The following is a 25,218-nucleotide window of genomic DNA, read 5'->3' on the forward strand; positions in this document are numbered from 1 at the left end:
TCGTACAAAAAATAAATGGGAAAAACATCTAAAAACAGAGGGAGAGGGAGTAATAAATAAATGACTCATGAATCATGATATTAATATTTTATTTTTTATTTGTTATTTTTTATTTCCTTTCTTTCACTTGTTATATTTTAACTTTTTTACATTTTCTACCTATAATATATCCTCTGTGAAAAATTAAAAAATTATATTATTAGACTTTCATACATTAAGGTAAAATTCAACAAAATTCCATTTAATATATTTTAACTTTTTATTTCTGTGAAAAAATATATTTAAATTTTTATGTATTATGTGAAATATTTTAAATAAAACTAGTATAATGAAATTGTGGAGTGTTAACAATGTCAGATAAATATTAACGTGTATCAAATGTAGACAGAAGATTCAATAATCATGATTAATAGGTAGAGTCGTTGATGTGGCTATTGATGGGTCGACCTTAATTAGGCTGACACTCAATAATTGAAACTCACTTTAAAGAGTTTAATATATACTTCCTCCGTTTTATAATACCCGTTATATTGTTTATTTTTGGTAATTTTATATTATTTGTTACATTTCCGTTTTTAGTAATAAAACAATCATTTAAAGTTCTACCTACCCCTATTTTTATCCTACTCTATACGCTATATTTTATAATAAAATACTATACTATACTCTATAAAGTAACCTAACAACCTATTTTTCCTTTTTCTTTTTCAATTAACAATAATAAAATACTATACACTATAAAGTAAACAATCAACTACAGTGTACGTCAATCTCTTTTCTTAATTCTCGTGCCCATACAAATGTAGCAAAACGAGCAGAGTTACTTGTCCGGGGCGGCTTCCCGGAAAACCCCTCTGACGCTCAAGTCAGTGGTCGAAAATATGAAGCATGAAATGAATGCAAGTAGTTGAGAGAAGTTAGAGAGAGAGAAAATATACCATCAATGGTAATCAATGAAAGTATTTATTGGACAATAAATGACCTTAGTTGACTGATCAAGAGGCATTTTGGTAATTTCACCCTTTAAAGTGGGCTTTCTAGGGCTTTGATTGACTTTCAAGATCTTTGGGCCCTTTGACTTGACCCGTCAAATTGGGGCTAGTTGAGCCAATAACAATAGTCATGTGGGAATTTATTTGATTCGTTTTAATGTAAAGTTTATTAATATTAACTTTTTACAATTTTTATACTTAGATATATTAAGAATTGAATAAGTACATTAGATAGAGTACATAACTTAAATAAGACACTAAAAGATGGTTAGGAGGGGGTAGTATTTGTTGATAAAAAAAATTGTAAATAAAAAAAAATGGCAAATAAGAGCTCCGTCGCAATAAAAATGACATAGCAAAGTTGAGTCATACTTCTATAGTTCTATAATCTATTACCACAAAAAGTCATTTTCATTAACCAAACCAGAGTAAGTTGAAGTTTAATGGTTTGTGTTCTCTTAATCTATCTGATTTATTTTGATAGAAATTTGCAATCACGCACTTTTATTATTAATTAATGAATCAAAGTGCATTTAAAATCAAATCACACATTCAATGAATCACATCAAAAAATACACATGAAACAAATGTGATTTTAAGATTACAATTTCAAACCAATTTGTTAAAAATAAGCTTTGTAATTTGGTCCACTAAATAAAATCAAGCTAAACTACAAACTGCAATTTTCAGAGTGCAAATTGAATCACTAGATTATGGTGATGTTGGACTAAATTTGATCTTCAATTTAATTTTCAGAAATTGAAAGAATAGTGTATAAATGGTGGTTTTTGAACATTTTACTTAAGAAATGGAATTAAATTAAATCACAATAGAAAAAAAGGACCAAAATTCACTGCACAATTACCTTTTTTTCTCATTTCATATACCATATTCCAAACACTAACAATCACAATCTAATAGAATCAAAATTTAAAAGTCTTAAATTAATTTACAGACAAAAAAAATCATCAAATCAGAAAAGGTTGTCTAGTTTCATCATCATGAATAATCTGATCATCAACATCAACAAAATCATCATGATCAGCACAATCATAAACAGAAACTACAGATCCAACGAGCCCTAATTGATCTTCCAAATACCTCTGCAACAATATCCATCCGATTTCTCTCTCTTCACTCTGATCATGATCATTGTAGTCATCTTGTTCTCTTCCTTCTTCGCATCGCCGTAACCCAAGGTCATCTCGCCGTCGATTTTGTTGACGTCGGGAAATACAGAACCAGAGTTGACAGAGACAAATTAACGGAAAACAAAAACAAAGAAGAGGAATTAGTACAGGTGAGGTTAGAATCAGGAAGAAAATTCGACGACGACGGTTGAGAAATAGCCATGAAAATGGCGATAATACTAATAGAGTTGTTGATGATGATTGTTGTTGTTGATGATGATGATGATTTTGGAAAATATTCGGTAGAGTTTTTAGGGTCATAATTTGATTTCGCTGTTTTCTTCATTCATCTTCGAATTGATCAGCATTCGTAGGAGTAAATTAGGGATTTGTTGTTTATTGGGGAATGGTGTGGTGTGCGGCGTAGGCACATGGAGAGGGAGATTTAGTGAGATATAGTGATGGCTTTAGGATGCATGTGCGTTGGCATACTATGACTTTCTCTTCGTTTTAGACTAGTAGAAGTGTTGCCTATGTACTAGTACTCCCAATGCCCCTATGATTTTGGTAAAGTCTAGTATAGATTTTGTAGACTCTTAACGACATTGTTTGATCAGTGGTACTAAATGGTAGTAACGAAAATAATTTATAATGTAAAATTTTATTAAAAGTTTCATGTCATTTTCATGGTAATGAAACTTTAATCATGAAAAAGTTTTTCAATTAATCTTTTGAGAGACCGTCCCCTTGAAAAACCGTCTCTTTGAAAGACATATTTCAAATTCAGCTCATTAATGATTAATGTTTAGTTATCATATTCGTAATGCCTACTTACACTATCCTTAATGCTTACTTAACGTATCCTTCGTGCCTACTTTCAATATCTTAAATGTCTACTTACATCATTCATATTGCGTACTTGCAATATTTTAAAAAATATATAATAGGTCGGTCCAATTAGAGATGATCTCTCCCATAAAAATTTGTGTACCATATAATACCACATCTCCCAATGGTGTTGCATTGGAATGAACTTTATGAAGAAAATGAGATGATTAAAGTTAGACAAGCATGACCATCAAGGTAACCAAAAGATTTTTCAACCAAAATTACATTATTTTTCATTCTCATCACCAACAATTAATACCATTTACCAAAAAGGCCGTTAATCCCTCTTGTTCCTTTCAATTATCCTACTTTCTTATGTGATAAAATCACTTCGTCTCATTTTTATTTAAAGTAAAAGTTTTTTTTTACCAATTTGTCCTTATGATATCTATTTTATTACAAAAATACTCCAGTTAACTTTACAATTATTATAGTCTCTTTCTTTATGAATTCTATTTTATTACAAAAATACTCTTATTAACTTTACAATTCGTATTGAATACTTCTACTTTAACTACATCATGAGTATCTACAATCGTTGTTGTCTCCTCCATTTCTTAATATGCATGTCCAACTCAAATGAAACATTTAAATGGATTAGGAAAGATTACTGTTAGTTTACATCAACTTAATGATTGTAAATATTTTTCAATAATTGTACTTGTCAAATAAAAATACTTACTATTTTAATAAAATTTTAGCACTAACCATTGACACAACATAACTATTAACAAATTGGTAAGAACTAACAATCTCTAAATTGTGTGGGTAAAAAAAAATGAGAGAAAATAAAAGAAAATGTGTGAATTAATATAAAAAAATGATAAGAACACTATATAAAATAAAAATATTAAAAAGTAAAAAAATGACTAAAATATGACAATTTTTTATTTAAAAAAAATTTAAGACTTTCTTACAGACTATTATTATTAAGGGGACTATGTTTGAGTGATGGATTGAATTGCACAAAATATATATTTAAATTATTTTATGGGTTATTTTGTATGTAATATTATTGAATTTTTTTTTGCTAAATAATGCTAATTGTCACAAAATAAATTAATTCTCACATTACTGAAACAAAACATATTTTATAATTTACTATCCACAACAATAGGCCATTTTTTATTTTGTAAAGTAAATTGTTATCTAACATATCAATTTAAATAGCAGTTTATAATAAACTGGAGACTAAGGAAAAAAAAAATTAATATAAACAGTTATTTTACGTGATGGTTCATTAAAAGACAAACAGCTAAATTATATAACAGTTTATTTTAAATCTGATATCAGTTATGGCTGTTTTATTTCTCCGTTTTCATAATTTTTTAAGTTCTTACCCTTTTCTCTCTTCACAAGCAAACTCTTTGATCATTATTTGTACTAATTCAAGCCTTAAATTTGTCCTCTATCATGCTCAAATCTTTCTAGAGCATTCAATTTAAAGTATTTTTTGTTATTTTATTAAGGTTTGATTAAGGCTTTTTACGAATGGGTTATTGATCATAATTTGTTTACCAATATCACGCTTCTATCTACGATTTAGATCACCCATATTTATTTTTAACGCAAAATTGTAGAATTGTAAATTAAAATTAGAACTTTAATCACAATGTTCACGTGCTTTATTTACAAGAATGTATATCAAAGTAATAAGAGCCATAAAAAATGCTAAAAAAGACAAGCAAATTCAATACCAAATGAGACCTTATTTGATTCATCTCGATATAAGAATTATTTATATTTTTCATAATTTTTAATTAATACACAATTAGAGATATTAAAAATTAAATAAATATATTAAATAGAAATATAAAATAAAATGAAACACGTATGTTGAATAGAAAGAGTATTTTAGTATTTAAAAAAAAAAGTCATGGTGTGAGAGAGTTACCGGATACATCTACCACAACACAAATGTTATGTTCACACATATTTTTTTAGTACAATTTTCAATTTCCATTTTCCATTTTCTACCATTAGTTCTCGCATCATCTTCAATTGTTCAAGAATTCAACCAACATTGAACAACGATTTAATCCCATGAGAGAGATGATTATCAACTAGAATAATCAATTTTCTTCTTTGAATAAATAAAAACTAATAAATAATTTTCTCTCGATTATTTAACGGATCCGACCGTCAGCTCAGACCTCTTGTAAAGAAACTATGGCTACCGCAACCGTCGGATCTATTCTTTTCGTCATCTTCTTCACTGCCATTTTCATCTCTTCGCCTGTTTTCGCCAACGAATCGGATCATAAGGTAGATGGGTTTGTTGTAATCTCATTTTTGTAGATTTTTTTGGATGCATTGTTCGTTTGATTTGTTCACATTTCGGGGTTTGATCTGATATATAGATCTCAGTTTTGGGTTTTGAGGAAAATAGGTATAATGTCATGATCACGGGTTAAATTTTTTCTGTTCATTTGTAAATGAGTGATGCCCATTTGGATGAAAATGATTGATGTTCATTGTTCGAGTGTTTTGCTGGCGGAAATTATTGCCTTTTATTTCAGTTAGTCTTCCAATGTTATTATAATGGTAAACTGATTGAATTTTGTATAAATCAAGGAGTTTTTTTAACATGATCTTGTGATATTTGGCAGCCATATATTGAAATGTTTAGCAGGATATAGATAGTTTATTTTTGTTGATGCAAGATAGTTAAAGTTTTTGAATTATGATCGGGTTAGATTGTAAAACCAAATGCATCAAGGTTAAAAGGAACAAAAATAAGAAAAATTGCTAGGAAATAACAATGAAAAAGACAAGATTTGGGAGGTTGGAAAATTCCACAATGTGTTCTTGGTCTATAAAACCCACTTAAACAATTGAAGACAATATTATTGATGTTTCTTTTGTGTTCTTGATTTCAATCTTGAATCCAACACTAAACAAGAGTACCACTACCTACTGTGATTTCCAAGAGAATCAATCCTCTAAATGCCTCTCAAAATGTGGGTAGAAATAAGACATTAGGGTATCTATAGTAGGGGAGGAATTAGGGCAATAATTTCCCGTATAAAGAAAACAACAATTGTGCTTGAATGAGCACAAATATGTGCTCGATCACCCCGGGCTGCAATCAATGCACTACTCTTCGATGCTTCATCTTTCATGCTACACTTATCTACCTTCTTTCCTTGCCATTCACCTCAAGCACACCATCTAGTTTCCCCTTGAGCTTGGTTTTGAGTCACAACTTAATGTAGATGATATTTAGTTACCATTTCCCTGAAGCATTTGCTATGAGCTTGTGTTGTATTGTTATTTCCTTGGAAATGTGAATTGATGGATGTGAATCAGTGTTACCTAATTCAGTAGCCCCCTGCAAAGTACTATACGATACACTTTTTGACTAGTGAAAGGGAAAAACAATGAGGAAGCAAGTTTTTTAGGACTTTTGAGAAACCTAGTTTGAGGGGGAAGGTTGATGGAGTATAGTCCTCCTTTTATGAAATAAATCATTCACCTCGCCTTGAGGTTAGATTTTTCCTACGTTATTTCCTCCTTTGGTCATGGTTTGTAAATCTTTATAAGACAAATAAAAGTCAAACTAAGAAAGCAGACTATTAGAGTTTGATATAAGTGAAAGGGGAAGAAATGATTGTAAAGTGATGGATAAGGAGGATTGGGGAAATTACGTCTTCTCATTTAAAGGGTGGATATTTACCCTAATAGGTTGGAGGGGAAATATTTTCTTCTTTTTCCCCTAAAATAAGGGTGATAATCTCCCCTTTTCTTTCTCTTTACCATTGTATTATTTGTCCTTCATGTTCCCTTTGAAATTTACCTCCACATAGCTTCATTTTCATAGTTTGACTTTTATAATATATATTGCCAATAAAAGCATGCTCTTTCTTCTATCATATTTATCTTACTCCACTGCAAAAATCTCAAGCCTTTGTATTCTTTGAAGTTTCCGGTGAACTTGGCTGCCAATTTGGTGTTAATCAGCCTCCAACTTACCACTGCTGACTACTCATCACTGACTGGTTGCTGTTGACTTTTCACCATCTCCATCTTCTACCCCTTGGTTTTCTGATCTAATGGTGGTATCATCTCCCTCTGGCAGATTGATAGCCATTATGGATTCAAAATGCCGGAAATATGGTGGTCTTGTCTTGATTGGTGCCACCTGAGTTGTGGGTGCAATGCTGGATTCTAGTTTTGATTTTAATCTATTCCTTTTACAGTTGAAATTTCAATGGATAAAAAAAAGTAAAGAGGTTAATCCATAAATTTCTGAAACAGAAGCAGAAAACTTGACTTAATGTGGCTAGAAGTTGATACAATTTGAAGATAGAGGGTAAGAGCGGTTGATATCATGGAAAATCTGAAAGTGCAATAGAACCAGAAGATGAGAGAGAGAGAGAGAGACAGTCAGACAAGTAAGTGTGAGTAGACAATGACATTACTGCAGAAAGTGTAACAAATTTATGTCAGGATAATTTCCCCTGTGATTTATTTTCCCACAATTTTAGCCCTTGACCTAGTAGCCCACAAGCCCTTAATTAAATCCCATTTCAATGACCCCTCAGTAGTGAATGGTGGTATAATTGGAGAAGGTATTTATTGGGGGATGACTTATTGTAAATGTGGTCTCCTTATAGGATTTATTGCAAGGCATTGTTAATAATGATCTTGAGTTACCTTGCTGTCAAACACAAGCTACGAGCTCATGTTATCTTTTTGTATTTGGAATGTGTGTAATGTATAGTTTAGTGTTATATAATTCGTCAACCCCTCCACAATGCTCCATCTGAAACAAGTGCATCGGTATGTGTGAGTGGTACACTATTACCCTTAGGATAATGCTACAATTTAAGAAATGGATTAAAGATTGTATTGATTCTGTTAGAATGGTTGGGTGTTATGCATTCTTTTACTAGGAATGGATAGTTGTACTACGCCTTTGCCTTGCATATTCTCTGAGGAACAACTAACTTGATACTGCACTATTCTGCTTATAGAAACGATTCTAAGTTTTTGAGGAAATCGTGAAGATAGAGTGGTTCAATGAGCTTCATTGTTAGAGCATTGAACTTTTCTTTTGTGCTAATTCTCTCGTGAGCATTGCCTTTTCTGATTTTTGAAGTGGGTATATGTCTTATTGTGGCACTATACTTAATTTTGTTAGTAGTTCGTGCATGTGTCTATGCTCCAGGTTATGTTGGTATTCATCATTAGAAACAACTTGTATCAGTCACTGTCGTCAACTGTATGGTCTACAATTTGGAGCTTACATACTTGTCTTTCATACTGATGGTGTCTTTCTCTTTTTGTATCTGATGTGTCCTCTGTCTCCATCGTTATTAAAAAAAGATTATAATGGCTCAAATATTATAATCTTAGATTTAAAATTGCCTTTTTCTATATAGTAGTTACTAGCTAGGTCAGTTATATACATTGCTTCATTGTTTCTACATTTCATGAGTTCATGGAGTTTTCTGTTATAATTTGACGCCATCATTAAATTGCAAACTCATCGCTGTTCTGTACTTCTAGTATGAAGCAGGTGAACGAGTAACTCTTTGGGTGAACAAGGTCGGTCCATATAACAATCCACAAGAAACTTACAACTACTACAGCCTTCCATTTTGTCGGCCATCTGGATATTCCGGCCACAGGTGGGGTGGCTTGGGTGAGGTTCTTGGTGGAAATGAACTTATTGATAGCCAAATTGATATCAGGTTTGGAAGTAAGTATTCATTTTAAACGTGGAGATTATGTTATACTGTTCGGTTTGTCCATCTGTTTATGGCTGTCATACTTAAACTGATGTTATACTTTTTTGTTTGGCAGAAAATATTGACAAGACAACCATCTGTAAACTTGAACTTGATCCTACCAAAGTCAAGGAGTTCAAAGATGCAATCGAAAATTCTTACTGGTTTGAATTCTTTATCGGTATGTAACCAGTTCAAAGATGCATAATTATTACAGCCTTTTTATTTATATGTTTCCTCTGTCGCCATCATTGCACTGATTGTGGCCTTTCTAAACATGACTAATACATTTTCCTTCATCTTTCTATCCTGGATGCTCAACAATTCCAGATGATTTACCATTATGGGGTATGCACCTGTTCTTCCCTAGCTGCTCATGATTTTCTATATTTATTTCCCGTTTCAATTGTCTTTAACTCAATGCCTTTGTACTCAGGTTTTGTGGGAGAGATGCATGTCGATAAAAATCTGGATAGTGCTAAACATGTTCTATACACAAACAAGAATTTTATCATCAAATATAACGGCAATCAGGCAACTTCACATACCCTAAATATCAATCTTTTGCTTCCCTTTAGACCCCATATTACCAGTCATAAATAGATGATATATATTTTGCAGATCATTCATGTTAATCTCACTCAGGATGGCACCAAGCTAGTGGAAGAGAAGAAGGTGTATGACTTGACATACACCGTCACTTGGATTCCAACTAATGTCACTTTTGCCAAGCGTTTTGATGTATACTTGGACTATCCCTTCTTTGAGCACCAGGTTCGCACATCTCAACTAATTGAAGTTCAAATATGTGTTTTACTCTTAGCATGCTGAACTAAAGAGTCCCACTTTTGTCAGTAAATTGGCTTACAAAATCTTGAATTTTTGAAACTAGTCTGATTCTCTCTCTATCTCAAAATACACTTAAAGGTATGTATATATTAATGAATAGTATCCTAATATCGCTAGTAATCAATCATTGACTGCTTAAGTGGTAGATAATATGAAATAGAAATGTTTAACCGACAAATATTTTCAGAATGGAGAGAGTACTATTCACCCCTCCCCCCAAACAAAAAAGAAATAATAGAAAAGATAAGATAATAGTTTTTTCTTAGGATCTTACATCCTTTTAATATGGACCATAGACTTGACACTAAGATTTTTTTGGCAGATTCATTGGTTCTCCATCTTCAATTCATTCATGATGGTCATCTTCTTGACTGGGCTGGTATCTATGATATTGATGCGTACTCTTAGAAATGACTATGCCAAGTATGCTCGAGAAGATGATGATTTGGAAACTATGGTGAGCCTCTTTTCTGCTGTTTCTGTATGTAGTACCTCACTAAATTGCTAACTTCTTCTGATCTTGGATTTTATGATTAGGAAAGGGATGTAAGTGAAGAGTCTGGTTGGAAACTTGTTCATGGGGATATTTTCCGTCCTCCTCGTGGTTTAGCTCTGCTTTCAGCTGTTGTTGGTATTGGGGCACAGCTGGCGACTCTGGTTCTCCTTGTCATCATTTTGGCCATTGTTGGAATGCTTTATATAGGGTGTGTATGACTGGCTTGCGAATCAAAGTCATCTGGCCCTGCTGTGTTTATGACTAGGCTATTTAATACATAACTGTTTTGCTCCATTAGCCATTACGAGACTAACGAATTGAACAACTTTGATCGTTTCTTTTTAAAAGCTGTTGGAATTTTGCTCTGTCGATCTGTTTTTCAGTGCAAGGCTTTCTAAAATAGCTCTATTCTTTTTATTTCAGGAGGGGAGCCATTGTTACAACATTCATTGTTTGTTATGCCTTGACATCGTTCATATCCGGTTATGTAAGCGGTGGAATGTACTCTCGAAATGGTGGTGTGTAAACTGTTCTGGAACCTAAACAAACCATCCCCTCTACCATAATTTACTGCTTTAAAAATCATTGATGGGTATTCTGTCTTGTCAGGTAAAAGCTGGATAAAGACAATGATATTGACAGCCTCTCTTTTCCCATTCTTATGTTTTGGTATTGGGTTCATCTTGAACACTATTGCTATATTCTATGGATCTCTGGCTGCCATTCCCTTTGGGACTATTGTTGTAGTATTTGTCATTTGGGCTTTTATCTCCTTTCCTCTTGCACTCCTTGGCACTGTCATCGGAAGAAACTGGAGTGGAGCTCCAAACAACCCATGTCGGGTTAAGACTATCCCTCGGCCTATTCCTGAAAAGAAATGGTATTTAACTCCGTCGGTGATATCTCTTATGGGAGGATTGCTTCCCTTTGGAAGCATCTTCATTGAGATGTATTTTGTTTTCACGTCTTTCTGGAATTACAAGGTACTTTTTTTCCTATCCGCCTTATTGTTTATTGCTTTTGTAATTTTGTTCTGCTGCTCCTTTATAACACCGAGTTGCAACTTACAGGTTTACTATGTTTATGGTTTCATGCTCCTCGTATTCTTGATTCTCATAATTGTTACTGTCTGCGTGACAATTGTGGGGACATATTTCTTACTGAATGCCGAAAACTACCACTGGCAATGGACTTCATTCTTTTCTGCTGCTTCCACCGCTATCTATGTCTACCTTTACTCAATTTACTATTATCATGTGAAGACCAAGATGTTCGGATTTTTCCAGATCAGCTTTTATTTTGGTTACACGTTGATGTTCTGCTTGGGGTTAGGGATTCTTTGCGGTAAGTTTCTTAAACCTCCATTCATCTCACTAAAATTGGAGATTATTATACGGGCAATGTAACATCATTCGCTTTTGAATTCGCCATTCGCCCAAATTGGCCCAAAAATAGACCCAAAACAAGCCATAATTTGCTTTTTTCTATTCATGAGAAGGTCATCGGATCATGCGACATTGATGCAGGGCCATGGGCTTGTTTGTGTTCTATGTTATTGTTACCCTTGTCCTTTTTTGTGTCATTTTTTCCCTACACATGTCAGCGCCCGGAAGTTCTGAATATAGCTGATGTTAAATTGAGCTGGACTTGTTGTCAATGCCTACATATAATTGGAGAAACATAAGGTGCACACACTTCATTAGCCAAGGAGATACCATTCCATAACCATATGACTTATGAAGTGTGTGCACCTTATGTTTACAATAAGTCAAACTCAATTTAGCATGGTATCAGAGCCAATGGTTCGGTCAAAAATTAAAATGATAGGTTTGAAAAGAATGACGTTTCTACCCTACTTGATTACTCCCATATGCGAACTTGATGGGGGTTTGCATGTGAGGGGATGTTGGGATGGTTTGTCTCACATAGATGAATTAAGATGATGTGTTCACTTTATAACTCTTTCCTCCCATTGCCATATGATTTTACTATGGTATCTTTTTGGCTTATGAAGTGTATACACCTCGTGTTTCCCAGGTAATATGCTTCCATCCACAATAAGTCTAGCTAAATTTAACAGTTGGTGCTTAAGGTGAAATGAAGAGGCCGGTCACGTAGTCGGACATGAATGAATTCTGGTTTAGTTTACATCATTAGGGTCGCCTAGAGCGTCTTGTCTTAGAATTTATCTATGATGCATTAATCTTGAATCAAATCTTTGATGAACTCCACTCATATAATCCTTTGAATATCAGGGGCAGTTGGATTCCTGGGCTCAAATCTTTTTGTACGAAGGATCTACAGAAACATAAAGTGCGACTAATTTATGCAGCGTCTCCTAACCAAATACATACTTGCATTATGTTAAATCTGTTGCTGTTACAAACTTGGAAAGTTGATTCCTGTTCGGGCAATGGATACCAGAGAATTGCTTCATCAAGTTCGGAAATATGGATTTTTAGGATAGATATGGCGAAGCTAAGCTTTGTGAGAATATGTACTTTTTTGTCACACAACATGCAAAATTTTCATTGCAACTCTAGCTGTTATACTGCAATGAAAGATATGGGATTTTGGCCAATACATTTTGTTTCTTTCTCATACCGTAATACTCCCTCTGTCCCTATAAGAGAGCACTATATGACTCATTCTTATAGACTTCCTAGAGGGAGTATATGTATTCCTACAAGATTGACAAGAGTTCTCAATCTCAGTTATTTCCCAAAAAGGAAGAAACTGAAAAGAAAGTGTGGGTTTTTAAATATCTTGCATAAGTAATCATATACCCTATCTGTCTTTTTGATTTTGCTATTGAAAATGACATTTTCCCTTGCAACATTTCAAAAGAGTGGACAAAGATTGGCCCGTCATGAATGATGATTTCACACGTTAAGTTATGTAATGCCTTGTTAAAAGCTGTTGTTTTGGCTCAACTGACGAACAATTACAAACTGTTGCCATGAAACTTCATCACACCAAAACGCGATTGTATAATTTCTTCAACCATTAGCTTTAGCTTAGCAAATTTATTTTACCACCATTAGGATAACCATATAATTATTTTCCATAAATAAGTCCAACTCGAATTGTTCTTAACTCAGCAAAATCACCATCACAACCAAATTTCTAGAGGTATGGGATGATTCATAGCCATTGAAATGAAAATGAGAAGAAGAATATTAGAAGATGAAGAAGCATGTTGCACCTAAAAAAGACCAAGGAAAAAGGTCAACTTACAAATAAAGAAGAAATTCAAAAATATGTCACGCCATCATCTTTACGCATTTTTAGAGTTAGCTTAGGAAAAGAGAAGGGGATGATGGGTGGCGCAGGGGAAGGGGAGGGTGGTGGTCTTATAGTAGGTGGATATGTGGTGGTACTAATAATGAGTGGACGGTTGTGACAATTAGCGATAAAAGATTTACTTTAAAAAAAGTTTATTTAAAATTTTTTGTTCTTATTTTAATTTTCTTTTAGTTCAAACTTTTCTTTTATTTTTTTCTACTTTAAATGATAACGATCAATAATAATTAAACATGTGGTAAATTTTTAATATAACCTACTATAATATGTTAAGAAAACCGATAAACCTATGGAAAAAATAACATATAAAAATCGAATCTCTAGAATAAACGAAAAATATTTATCAAAAGTAAATCCCTAAAAATCCGACCAATTACAATTAACTTATTTCTAAAAGAATTATTTCCAATAAAAAAAATAGTCCATATTACTATGAAGATACATTTGCAAATTGCAAGTAAAAGAAGGTGAAATCTATGACATAGGTCAATTAAATCAACCCCACATGGTTTTTCTCTCTTCTTCATCTTCACCTCCAAGATTTGAGAGAGGTCTACGAAGGTGAGTACTGTTTCTTGCTCAGCTACACTACCACCACCACCCCATAAATACCCACTACTCATTTTTCCCACCATTTTCACAGTCTCTTATAGATCTCCACCATTGATTTTGGCCTGATTTTCTATTTTCAGCCATGCCCACCACCGTTGGATCCATCGTCTTTACCTTCTTCCTCATCTTTTTTCTCTTTTCTGGGCAATCTTTTGCCTCTGAGTCAGATCACAAGGTTGGTACACCACGTTTCTTTTGAGGGTTAAATAAATGTATAATCTTTGTGTTTTGTTTTAGTTTCTTGTTTAATTGAACATTTGGTGTGCTTTCTGAACTGGGTTTTAGCTTAGATCTCAGTCTTTGCAGTTTCGTTTGTTTGTTGTTGTTCAACTATTGGATTGAAAATTAGAATTGTGTTGAAATTAGTATCGAATTGCATTGTTTTGTTGGTTATTGGGTGCCCATTTAGTTAAATTGTGAAATTGTTGAAAAAAATTGGGGATTTGGATTCGGCGTTATGATCTTGGACGCCTTAAGCTAATGGATTTTAATGGAATTTAAAAATAGTTTTGAAAAGAAATAAAAGTGAGAATTGAGGTGATGTACTGCATAAGCATTTGATAGATTCAAGTCCTTGCATTTCATCCTTAGTTTATTTTTTTTTTTTTAGGAAAATTATCCTGAATAATACAAACTTTCACTGATTTCCCAACAAGTATAATACAAACTTTCACTGATTTCCCAACAATAATATGAACTTTCAATTAACCATGAATAATACTAACTTTGACATGTGTTTTCCGCTGGTATACCTGACCGGTTTATAACCGGGAGAAAAGGTCACTTCCTCATTTCCTTCATCAGATACTGGACAGCAGGTCAGCAGCCTTCATCTTCCTCATTTCCTCACTTTGCTCTTTCATTTTTATACCATTACAATGGTATAACAAAAGCCATTACAAGCAGGCAGCAACCTGATTCATGTCTATTGCTTGTTTCCAGTTTGCACCAAGTCATTGAGCTCCATAAAAAGCACAACATAAAAACATAAAACTTCCAGCCATATTATTACATTCAACAAATTTTATTTACAAGAATACTAGCCTGCATAATCACAGTTCCTGCCCAGATAATATTATGCCTAATCCAAATATCCTCTGAATAAAGGTCTAATATCAATCTGCCCCAAAGATATAATTTTCAATATGCTCCTGTAAATAGGAGCTAATCTACTCTAATTTACAACTACAACAAATTTCATAAGTGTGACATTTGAGTGAATAGATCAATAGAATGCATTTGTATTAGCCTTTTAGAATCAAAAGCCTATAGTCTTCAGCTCAAATTCAATCAATTGTGGAAAAATAATCAAATCAATTCCATAATAAATAGAGGCTAATTTTTAGCAAAGCTAAGATAAGCTTCTATCCATTGTCAGAATCATGTCCGAGTTTTCTTAAATCCAACTCTGTCCCCTCCTGCTCAAAGTCAGATTTTTTAATCAAATTTATCAATTTCCCTTCAGCTTGGATCGAGGATTGATTCTGACTGAATTACAACACTAGATTTTGCTCATGGAAGATTGAGGAAGGACAAAATATAGATATGGTTGGAAGGTAGACTTTCAAAAATCGTATCACCATGCTTTAAAGATACAATCACATACACACAAAATCTATCAAAAGAGTGAAAACAAAATACAAAGAAAGTGAGACCAACAACAACAATGACAAAACCTTAACCCTACAACTAAAACACAAGAGTGAAAAGAAAATACAACCAAAATGAGAAACATATGAAGAAAAAAACTCAAGGGAGTAATTACATAAATATACAGAAATCAGAACGAGAGAGATTCAATGGAGTTGGCTGAAGGTTTGTGAAGAGGGAGAAAGCTACGTGAGGAAGATGCTGGTACTGCGTGAGGAAGAGGGAGCTGGCTCTTTTTTTTCCTTAATTTTATAAAAAAAAATTTTTTTTAAAAAGAGCTCAGCACATCCGGTTACAGGTAATTTAGTATACCAGCGGAAAACATATGTCAAAGTTCGTATTATTCATGGTTAATTGAAAGTTCATATTATTATTGGGAAATCAGTAAAAGTTCGTATTATTCAGGGTAATTTTTCCTTAGGGAAAACTTTTTAATTGCTTAATGCTTAATACTTTCAAATTTGTATCTTTGTGTTCTACATGTTGAACTTGGTCGAAACGGAATTTAGTTAGAGATTGTTATGTGAGCTTCTTATTTCACTTTTGTATCATGAGATTTCTTTAGAGCTCTTGCCTTAAGAAAAACGGAATTATTTTAATCGGAATGAATATATAAGGAGAATTCATGTGCACGACCATTGGGCTGATTTTGATAAATGGTTCATGTAGGCGACCCAATCTTAAGATTGGGATTAAGGCTTTGGCATCGTTGTTACTTAGACTGAAAAACCCGTGTTAAAAATATGTTTAAGAATAAGAATAAGAGGAATTTAATCACGTTGATGCATCATATTTTATAGCAAACTCATTCTTGTGGCGAAGTTTTGTTGGTGTTCTGATTTTTGGGTTTTATATTCCATGTAACTGGGTTGTATGCAATGTTATGTTTGATGTACTATTAAAATGACTATTTCTCCTAATACCTTCTTTCTTGGGAGATATATCCAGTTTTAGGTGTCCAGAAAACTCCCCTGTTGCTCTCCTTGTGGATTCATTGTAGTTGATACTGGTGATTTTGGTTTTATTGCAAATGCTTGTGTGAAATAAATATATTTTATGTGAAGTTTCACACGACGTTTGCTACTAAGGGTCAATTAGAAATAACCACTTTGTTAGTTTTATCATTAATAAGGGTAAGGTTGCATACATCCGACCTTTCCAAACCCCACCCCAGGTGGGATCCATTGGTGGCATCGGGGTTAATGGAATGTGTGTGTGTATATATTTTTGGCTATAGTGAGGGTTTTTTATTTCATAGTTAGGGAGAAGAAACGGGAGGGAGATTGGGCATGGTGTAACTTGATTCTTTGATGCGTGACAATGACACTTGGTGAAGTATTAGAGTGGCTGAGAGCGGGAGAACCATCACACCTTGTTAAGGGAAAATTATGTGTATTGGGGTACAAAAGTTGGTATTCCGAGTTCCAATATTGCTTTTCTGAGTCGTCAGGATGTTTCTGCTTATATGCCATGTGACAAACAATCGCAAAGACCAACATAATTTGCATAAGTAGAATTATTTGATAATGTAAAAAGCACATAAAAGAATTTATTATTACAGTTTTTGATCACTGCATCAGTGCAGTGATGTTTTTTCTATCAAAGGTGATGCGAGGGCAGCACGCCTATTTCTGAAATTTTTTAACAATGGATAAACTTTACTATGTTGCTCTGCTGTTTAGTGTCCATTATGGCATGGAGATGTGAGACCGATTGTTTGATACTATGAACAGCTGAAAAATGCGTTTGATACTGTATTGATGTTCAATACTTCAGGCTAATGGAGATGAAATATGCTTTTGATTCTGTATTGATTCTATGGAAAACATTTTATGTTGGATAAACTTGATCTATTGATCTTCTGTGTGATATGTTTTGGTGCTTCACTGTGTATATACGGGAATGAACCATGTTCATACTTTTGTATTGTCGTATTGATGTCTTTTTCTGTTTACTTATTTGCTGTGTCTAATAAAGAGTTGATAAGCCTTTGTTACTTCTGTGTTTTTGTAGTACGAGCCAGATGAGTCTGTAGTCCTTTGGGTGAACAAGGTTGGTCCATACAACAATCCCCAAGAAACCTACAACTACTTCAGCCTTCCATTTTGCCCTCCTCAGGGCAAGGTTGCCCACCGGTGGGGAGGCCTTGGTGAGGTTCTTGGTGGGAATGAACTTGTTGACAGCGGCATTGAAATTAAATTTAAAAGTATGTATGTCTATAAAATGCTGTTGTATTAATTTTTTTTATGATTTTCTCTACAACTTTCTAATAATTAGGTGTTCTTGAGAGAGGAAGATAACAAAACATGACATCAGTAACATTTTCTCTTGGCAGAAAATCTTGATAGGGTATCTATTTGTGAACTTGAACTTGACCAGTCAAAAGCTACTCAATTCAGAGATGCAATCGAGAATTCATACTGGTTTGAGTTGTTCATTGGTACGTCATGTATTCAAGTTGGCTCAATGAAATTATTGCATTATAATCTTTTGATCTTTTCCATCTGTATAACAAAAGGAGGTTTTTGTTCAAGTTTGAGACTCTCACCTCTACTATATTATGTTTTTGTCTTGCTCCATCATTATCAATTTTGATTTTTGACTACTCTATGATGACATTTTTCTCTAAATTTTGTGGCAATTGGCTGATCGATTCACTTCAGATGGTTTACCTCTATGGGGTATGTTTTTATTAGTATTCTGTATCATAATATCAGCTTTGCTAGTAAAATACAATTTTTGTTACTTATTTGCTTCTGTTTCCAAAAAAAATGTTTTTATGTGTAGGTTTTGTGGGAGAGCTTCGTCCTGAAAAAAACAGCGAAAATGTTAAGCCCATGTTATACACACATAGAAACTTCATCATCAAATACAATGGAAATCAAGTAAACTATATTTTATAATGTCCCTTCCTTGTAGTTGGCATTTTTCTCGTTTGATTATATTTTTCTTTGGAGACGATCTTTTTGTAACTCCCCTTTGTGCAGATCATCCATGTTAATCTCACCCAAGATGGTGCTAAGACACTAGTAGACGGAAAGGTGTATGACATGACATATTCTGTGAAATGGATGCCTACAGACGTTACCTTTGGAAGGCGATTTGATGTATACTTGGATTACCCCTTTTTTGAGCATCAGGTATTTGCTTCAACATTTTCTGAACAACTTTTTTTGTGTTATATGTTAGGTTAAGTTATTAATTCTTGTACTATCAATATACATGCAAGTATGTAACCTATTTGCTTAAGATGTCCTTAACAAGGAAGCTTTGCGTGTTGCAGATCCATTGGTTCTCCATTTTCAATTCCTTCATGATGGTCATCTTCCTGACTGGTTTAGTTTCAATGATATTGATGAGGACTCTTAGAAATGATTATGCCAAGTATGCTAGGGAAGACGATGACTTGGAAAGCCTGGTAAGCCTTTTCTGACTATGTTTCTGGTGACTATATATACCCTAGTGTTTGAAGTCTTCAACTAAAGCTTATAATACATTGGATCATCAGGAAAGGGATGTAAACGAAGAGTCTGGTTGGAAACTTGTTCATGGAGATGTTTTCCGACCTCCTCGTTATTTAGCTCTGCTTTCAGCTGTTATTGGTACTGGAGCTCAACTGGCAACTCTTATTCTCCTTGTCATCATTCTGGCCATTGTCGGAATGCTGTATATAGGGTATGTTAATGAATGACTTTATATGTAAACCTTTATCATTGAAATTACCATATATTGCAGCCTTTGTCAACTTATAAGTCTGCTGAGCAGACATATTTGCCTACAATAGGCAAGTAGTTGCTATTGGCTGTATTTTTCTTCCAGTGTTTATCTTTAATTTTTGTCACGACATATAGCATTCTAAAATGTTTGTAGTGACTGATTTTAAATGATTTCTGAATTTAATTTATCCTTACAGGAGGGGAGCTATTGTCACGACTTTCATTGTATGTTATGCCTTCACATCATTCATATCAGGATATGTCAGTGGTGGCATGTATTCTCGTAATGGTGGTATGTCACAGATCTTGCCTGATATTTACTATTTGCTTTCTTTTTTTGGTGTGTACGTGTCATGGTTGGGGGAATTTTTTTTGGGTATTCTTGGGTGTTTCGTATTAATGCTATTGATTACTTTTATTTTTTTCTCTTTTCAGGTAAAAATTGGATAAAGGCTATGATTCTAACTGCTTCCCTTTTCCCATTTATGTGCTTTGGGATTGGATTCATTCTGAACACTATCGCTATATTCTACGGATCTCTAGCTGCTATTCCCTTTGGGACTATGGTAGTAGTATTTGTCATTTGGGCTTTTATCTCCTTCCCACTCGCACTTCTTGGGACAGTCGTTGGAAGAAACTGGAGTGGTGCACCTAATAATCCATGCCGAGTGAAGACTATTCCAAGACCTATTCCAGAAAAGAAGTGGTATCTAACACCATCCGTCATATCTCTGATGGGCGGATTGCTTCCTTTTGGAAGTATTTTCATTGAGATGTATTTTGTCTTCACGTCCTTTTGGAATTACAAGGTATACACTCCTAAATTCTTGTTTTTGCAGTATATGTATCACCATTATTACTCTCCATTCCTGTTATTTAAAATGCTTGATTCCCCATTCTTAGAAGGGTCTGAGGGTGTTTGATTTGGTAAATTTAGGTATGATGTTTGATTTAACAAATTATATTTTTAAAACCATTTCCTCAAAACTCCAAGGCTCAAGGCAGGCTTGGATTTGCACTTTCCACACCTTCTCACAGAATGGGGGACATTAGTCAGAACGTATTGCTCTGTTTATGCTTCTCTTTCTGTACAGTGTTGTATCTTGTACGCAAATGCTACATCCACTTTCTTTTCCTCTACTATCTTGCTTGTAAGTCGTACATTGTTGTAGTTGCTTGCGTTTGCTTAGTTACGAAAAGTCAGCAACAGCAAGGCTCATGTTTTCTCTCTGTATATTTCTCTCTCTTTCTCTCAGTCTCCCGCTCTCTATAAAGGAGCGGGAGAGGTTGAAGATGACCCAAATCTTGGTAAACATGAGGATGACCCACATCTTGGTAAACATGAAGATGACCAATTACTTCACCGCCCCATTTTGTTTGGTTAGTGAAGAGAAAAGTTTCCTGAACTCTGTTTTTGGTGTTTGAGAGATAAAAATCTAATATTCCCTCTTTTGTCCATTCTCGATGGGGCCGAAGATTTATAATATTTTGATTTTGAATTATAATGGTCTATAATAAAATGACATATTAATCGTGATTCGTGAGCACTTATTTATGTGAAGGTTCAAATGCTTCCTAGTAAGGTTTGATCGTAAACAACCTCCTTGTTATCACAATAGTGAGGTTGCGTATATCTACCCTATATGGCTATATCAGCTATTTAATAGCATTGAGGTGATAAATTGTTGTTGCCTTTTCACCCACCCTAATATTCTTTGTTCCTTTTACCTCCAATGCCTTCCACCATTGCAACACGACTATTAATTCATATTGCTCTCATTATGTTAATGAGCAAGTTAAAATCTCTAGCTATGTAGCAGAGAAGTAACGGGTTAAAATTGATGAGAAAAAAGATGATTTTAATATATAATTGTACTTATACTACAGAATGGAGGGATTTGTATGAGAAAATTGTAAACAGGGCTTTAAACTTTAATATCGTGTAATAATTGATGGAAGAAAGTACCTTGTTAGTTCTTCACTTGAACTAGTCTTACTGTTGATCCTTAGAATCCCTTTCTAATTAATCATTATAGCACTCAGTCACTATGGTTATTAAACATTCTTTTGTCGTTGTGTTAGAGGATAATCTCTTAGTCAATACCCAAACTCATCTACAACCATTTAGATTAATTGGAAAAACTATACTGAGCTAAGGAATTTTAGTAAGCTGGCAATTGCAATAACCACTTTGGACATGGAAACATTCTTGAACCAAATGTTTACCGGATCTCCCTTCAGAGAGTTCAATCTTTTATCAACCTCTTCTCCTAGTTCGCGTGCTAGACTACTCCGCTCACTAGTCCAAGTTGCTATCGCGCATAAGTTGTGAATGGAAAATTTTAAATCCTTTGTCAATGGTTCTCTCTCCTTTTGGTGATGACAGTATCGGCAAGCTTATTAGTTCTTGGTTAGTTTGTTGTTCATGACATTAATCAAGTGGACCTGATGGTTGCTCCAAGATGTGTGGTGGTTTTTTTCAAGGGTCTCTTTCATCAGGGTAATGTGATTTTCGGGAGGTGAGGTGAGAAGTGGTAATGGAGAAACATCGCTTTAGATTTTGTGTTGTTTTCGGGAGGTGTGATGGGGTATTGGGTGCTGATTTTGGGCCGTAAGGTGCTTCAAAAATATGGTTGCGAGTATAACTTCAGCAAGTAAAACCATCTAATGGAACAGGGATCTAATTACTTTTCCCTTGAAGCTCTTGTACACTAGTACAGAATGGTTCTTCGGTTCCCCAATACTTCTAAACCCGTCTCTTCCTCACAACTGTTTTCTCTTAAGTTTTGTTTCCTTCGTTTTTTGCCGTAGTGTTGCACTCTTCACAAAAGAGGTCACTCACCCATAGTGGTCACTTTGCTGGGCATGCTGCTCCCATCTCGAGTAAGGAAATGTGATCCTCCAATTCTGCCCGCCAAGTTTGTTTATCCCTCAATACTGGTTGTCATTTTCAAACCAGTTTCACATTTTCAAACCATCACCTGTCATTTACACCTCACTATAAAATCTTCCCCATCAAAACTACACCACAGTTACCATAAGAAAAATGCCAAACTCTACAATGAAAGCAACTGCTGCAACATGTGCTGTGTACAATAGTTTTAGATGGAGAAAGATTATCCAAAAGAGAAACAGTGGACCCCTTACCAGCACAAAGACACAAATCTGCTATATAGAAGAACAGAGAGATGATTTTTGCAGCCACTAATGACAATGGAATGACAATGTTGTCTTGGACCTCTTGGCTGACATCATGGTAACTTATTAGGTTTGAAAATCTAAATCTGGTATAGTGTTGGCAACTGGAGTGGATGGAGAAAGGTGAAAGGAGAGTGTAAGAGGGCATATGATGGTGATGAGGAGATATATGTGGTGTGACATGAGATGCTTGCTGGAAGGAGCCTCGTAAACTTAGAGAGTGGGTTTTAGTTGTGGTTAGAGGTGTGCAATGGGGCAGAACTCCAACAAATTCCAGTGACCTCCCTTTTTAAAGGGTCAAGCCCGTTAATTTTGTCAAAGCTGAGGTCTGCCTGAGGATGTTGGTAGAAAGATGGAAAGAATTATGAATTATAGCAAAACGCGTTTTATCCCTTTCTAACCATTGAAAAATTTTGACCTAACTTCCCTTGGCCCCCTTTTGTTGACTAAAGTGATTTGCTCCTTATGTTGCTAATTATATTTTTGTTAACTTTTATACTAGTGGGTTGGTTTTCCAAAATTTCTGTTAAGTTATTCTTTCATTTTTATGGATTACTTGTGCTGTTTCCCTTCAGGTGTACTATGTTTACGGCTTCATGCTACTCGTCTTTCTAATTCTGATCATTGTCACCGTGTGTGTGACAATTGTGGGAACATATTTCTTGCTGAACGCTGAGAACTACCACTGGCAATGGACCTCATTCTTTTCCGCTGCATCCACTGCCATTTACGTCTATTTTTACTCTATCTATTACTATCATGTCAAGACCAAGATGTCAGGCTTCTTCCAGACCAGCTTTTACTTCGGCTACACTATGATGTTCTGTCTTGGCCTGGGAATCCTTTGTGGTAAGTTCAGTCTAATATACATCGAAGTACATTCTTTCTTCTAGCTAATTCTACACATTTGCATTAGTCAATCGGGAAACATTTCGAAGTAAATGCTTACGATGTTATTTTACGATGAGATTAGTTAGCGTTTCATGTCATCATATGTATCTCGCCTATAGGAAACTATGATCAGGGTCTAGGGAGGGAAGGAAGGCGGTAACCAATACCCATAAAGGAGGATGCGGCCAAAGAGTCTGCCCATAGTTAGCCTTTCATAAATTTTCACAAAAAAAACTCGTGACTAACTTGGTACGTATGTATAGGAGCGGTTGGCTACCTGGGTTCCAGTCTTTTCGTATGGAGGATATACAGGAACATCAAATGCGATTAGCGAGTTGATCATCCAGTGTAAGGTTATCTTTTTTGCTGATCGAATCAATCGCCTGGTGATTGGATCCTATTTCCAATGATCAGTTATTGGTAAGATTCTGTATGCAAGAAAATGTTAGATGATGAGATGATTGAATTGAAATAGTTGATAGAGACAGTAGAATGGTTATGGGAATGTGCACCATTTTGTTTGGTTCCCTGGATATCCAAGTTTTCACTGTAATTTTAGTCCCCTTACATTGTAATGAGATGCTATGGCTGGCTCTAAAATTTTTACTGTTATTTGTTCCCCTGCAATCTTGGGAGTAACCAAACTTGTTTCAAATTTTACCCTTTTTTTTTAAGTGACGTTTTTCGATGATTTGGAAGGAATGTTCATTTCTCATTAATAAAAATTTTCTAAAATTTACGGGTTTAGATGGTAGATAATCAGAAGGAATGGTGAAAGATCATTTGTGTGGATGATTATTGGGACTAATTTATGGTTTATGCATTCAACTCTAATTTCAATATTTCATTTGCTTTCAAAATGATAATATGCCCATACGGCCATACATCATCATCATATCGCTACAATTCTTTGGAAACTATAGATGATGTGAATAAAAACACATCACTCAAACTCTTGCATGTTTCGAACAAGTCTAAATTACATATAATATAGATCGTTCCTTGTAGAAATAGGAAACTATCAAATACCTTTGGAAATTGGGGCGGTTGTCGTGGTAATATGATGGTTGGCCTGGCCCAAAAACTATGAAATTCCCGCTAACAAGAACTTTGGAGTGGCCCCTGCGGCAGTGTCTCTGACGTCTAATACCTTTATATCAGTTATATGATGTAGTAGTAGTGTTTAGAAAGTGAGAGTCTAATATTGTCTTAGGGAGACAAATATTCGTCCTGTTTACTAATTTTCAAAAGGATAAATTACAATGAGGCTCTAAATTTAAATTAGTAGATTTAGTGAAAATTTGAAATGTATAAGACAATTTATCAAAAAAATGAACAAAATGGTAAAAGTTTCAACTTTATTCCAAAAGTAAGCGTGAAATTCCCAAACCTGAGATTTGGAACTGTTAACAGTTGGTAACTGCGAAACAGGTTAAAAAAGACAAAATAGTTGTTCGAGTTATTAACTGCGAACAGTTATTTGACCTGTTTTTGTGGGCATTAATTGCGAACAGCCCTAAACCTTAGGTTTTGAAATTTCACATTTACTTTTAGAATAAAGTTGAAATTTATACTATTTTATTCATTTTTTTTGATAAATTATCTTATACATTTCAAATTTTCAGATTTATTCTATATAAAATATAGGCTCTTAGTTTATGTACAATCACATATGCTCAAAGTATCATCATCACATAAGAAACATTAGCATACATATGCTCAAGTATTATATCAAATTCTTAATAAATCCTATCACATAAG

The 25,218-nt window shown here is 34.3% G+C and overlaps 3 protein-coding genes across 3 annotated transcripts; 2 read left to right on the top strand and 1 right to left on the bottom strand.

The window, feature by feature from the left end:
- Positions 1–1,841: 1,841 nt before the first annotated feature.
- Positions 1,842–2,666, bottom strand: LOC130810396 (uncharacterized). Its single transcript, XM_057676439.1, has one exon. It carries the CDS (start codon positions 2,441–2,443, stop codon positions 1,961–1,963), a length of 483 nt encoding a protein of 160 aa, XP_057532422.1. The 5' UTR covers positions 2,444–2,666; the 3' UTR covers positions 1,842–1,960.
- A 2,203-nt stretch (positions 2,667–4,869) lies between these two features.
- LOC130810501 (transmembrane 9 superfamily member 1) lies at positions 4,870–12,925 on the top strand. The gene is made up of 12 exons (XM_057676589.1): positions 4,870–5,275; positions 8,522–8,714; positions 8,819–8,923; positions 9,073–9,090; positions 9,179–9,276; positions 9,364–9,516; positions 9,914–10,048; positions 10,129–10,295; positions 10,511–10,605; positions 10,697–11,070; positions 11,158–11,431; positions 12,343–12,925. Exons 1-12 carry the CDS (start codon positions 5,180–5,182, stop codon positions 12,408–12,410), a joined length of 1,776 nt encoding a protein of 591 aa, XP_057532572.1. The 5' UTR covers positions 4,870–5,179; the 3' UTR covers positions 12,411–12,925.
- Positions 12,926–13,837: 912 nt separating this feature from the next.
- On the top strand, positions 13,838–24,101 carry LOC130810291 (transmembrane 9 superfamily member 1-like). The gene is made up of 13 exons (XM_057676295.1): positions 13,838–13,951; positions 14,083–14,177; positions 17,666–17,858; positions 17,988–18,092; positions 18,316–18,333; positions 18,440–18,537; positions 18,640–18,792; positions 18,936–19,070; positions 19,161–19,327; positions 19,566–19,660; positions 19,804–20,177; positions 23,142–23,415; positions 23,721–24,101. Exons 2-13 carry the CDS (start codon positions 14,085–14,087, stop codon positions 23,786–23,788), a joined length of 1,773 nt encoding a protein of 590 aa, XP_057532278.1. The 5' UTR covers positions 13,838–13,951; positions 14,083–14,084; the 3' UTR covers positions 23,789–24,101.
- The last annotated feature ends 1,117 nt before the right edge of the window (positions 24,102–25,218 follow it).

Source organism: Amaranthus tricolor, chromosome 4 (assembly GCF_026212465.1).
Source record: "Amaranthus tricolor cultivar Red isolate AtriRed21 chromosome 4, ASM2621246v1, whole genome shotgun sequence".
Taxonomy (NCBI): Eukaryota; Viridiplantae; Streptophyta; class Magnoliopsida; order Caryophyllales; family Amaranthaceae; genus Amaranthus; species Amaranthus tricolor.

Bases quoted from the DNA above. Each gene is read 5' to 3' on its own strand.
- LOC130810291 (XM_057676295.1), top strand. From the start codon at position 14,085: ATGCCCACCACCGTTGGATCCATCGTCTTTACCTTCTTCCTCATCTTT. The intron at 17,859-17,987 runs GTATGTATGTCT...TTCTCTTGGCAG, and splicing joins CATTGAAATTAAATTTAAAA to AAAATCTTGATAGGGTATCT. The intron at 19,328-19,565 runs GTATGTTAATGA...TTATCCTTACAG, and splicing joins GTCGGAATGCTGTATATAGG to GAGGGGAGCTATTGTCACGA.
- LOC130810396 (XM_057676439.1), bottom strand. From the start codon at position 2,443: ATGACCCTAAAAACTCTACCGAATATTTTCCAAAATCATCATCATCAT.
- LOC130810501 (XM_057676589.1), top strand. From the start codon at position 5,180: ATGGCTACCGCAACCGTCGGATCTATTCTTTTCGTCATCTTCTTCACT. The intron at 5,276-8,521 runs GTAGATGGGTTT...CTGTACTTCTAG, and splicing joins CCAACGAATCGGATCATAAG to TATGAAGCAGGTGAACGAGT. The intron at 9,277-9,363 runs GCAACTTCACAT...TATATTTTGCAG, and splicing joins TCAAATATAACGGCAATCAG to ATCATTCATGTTAATCTCAC.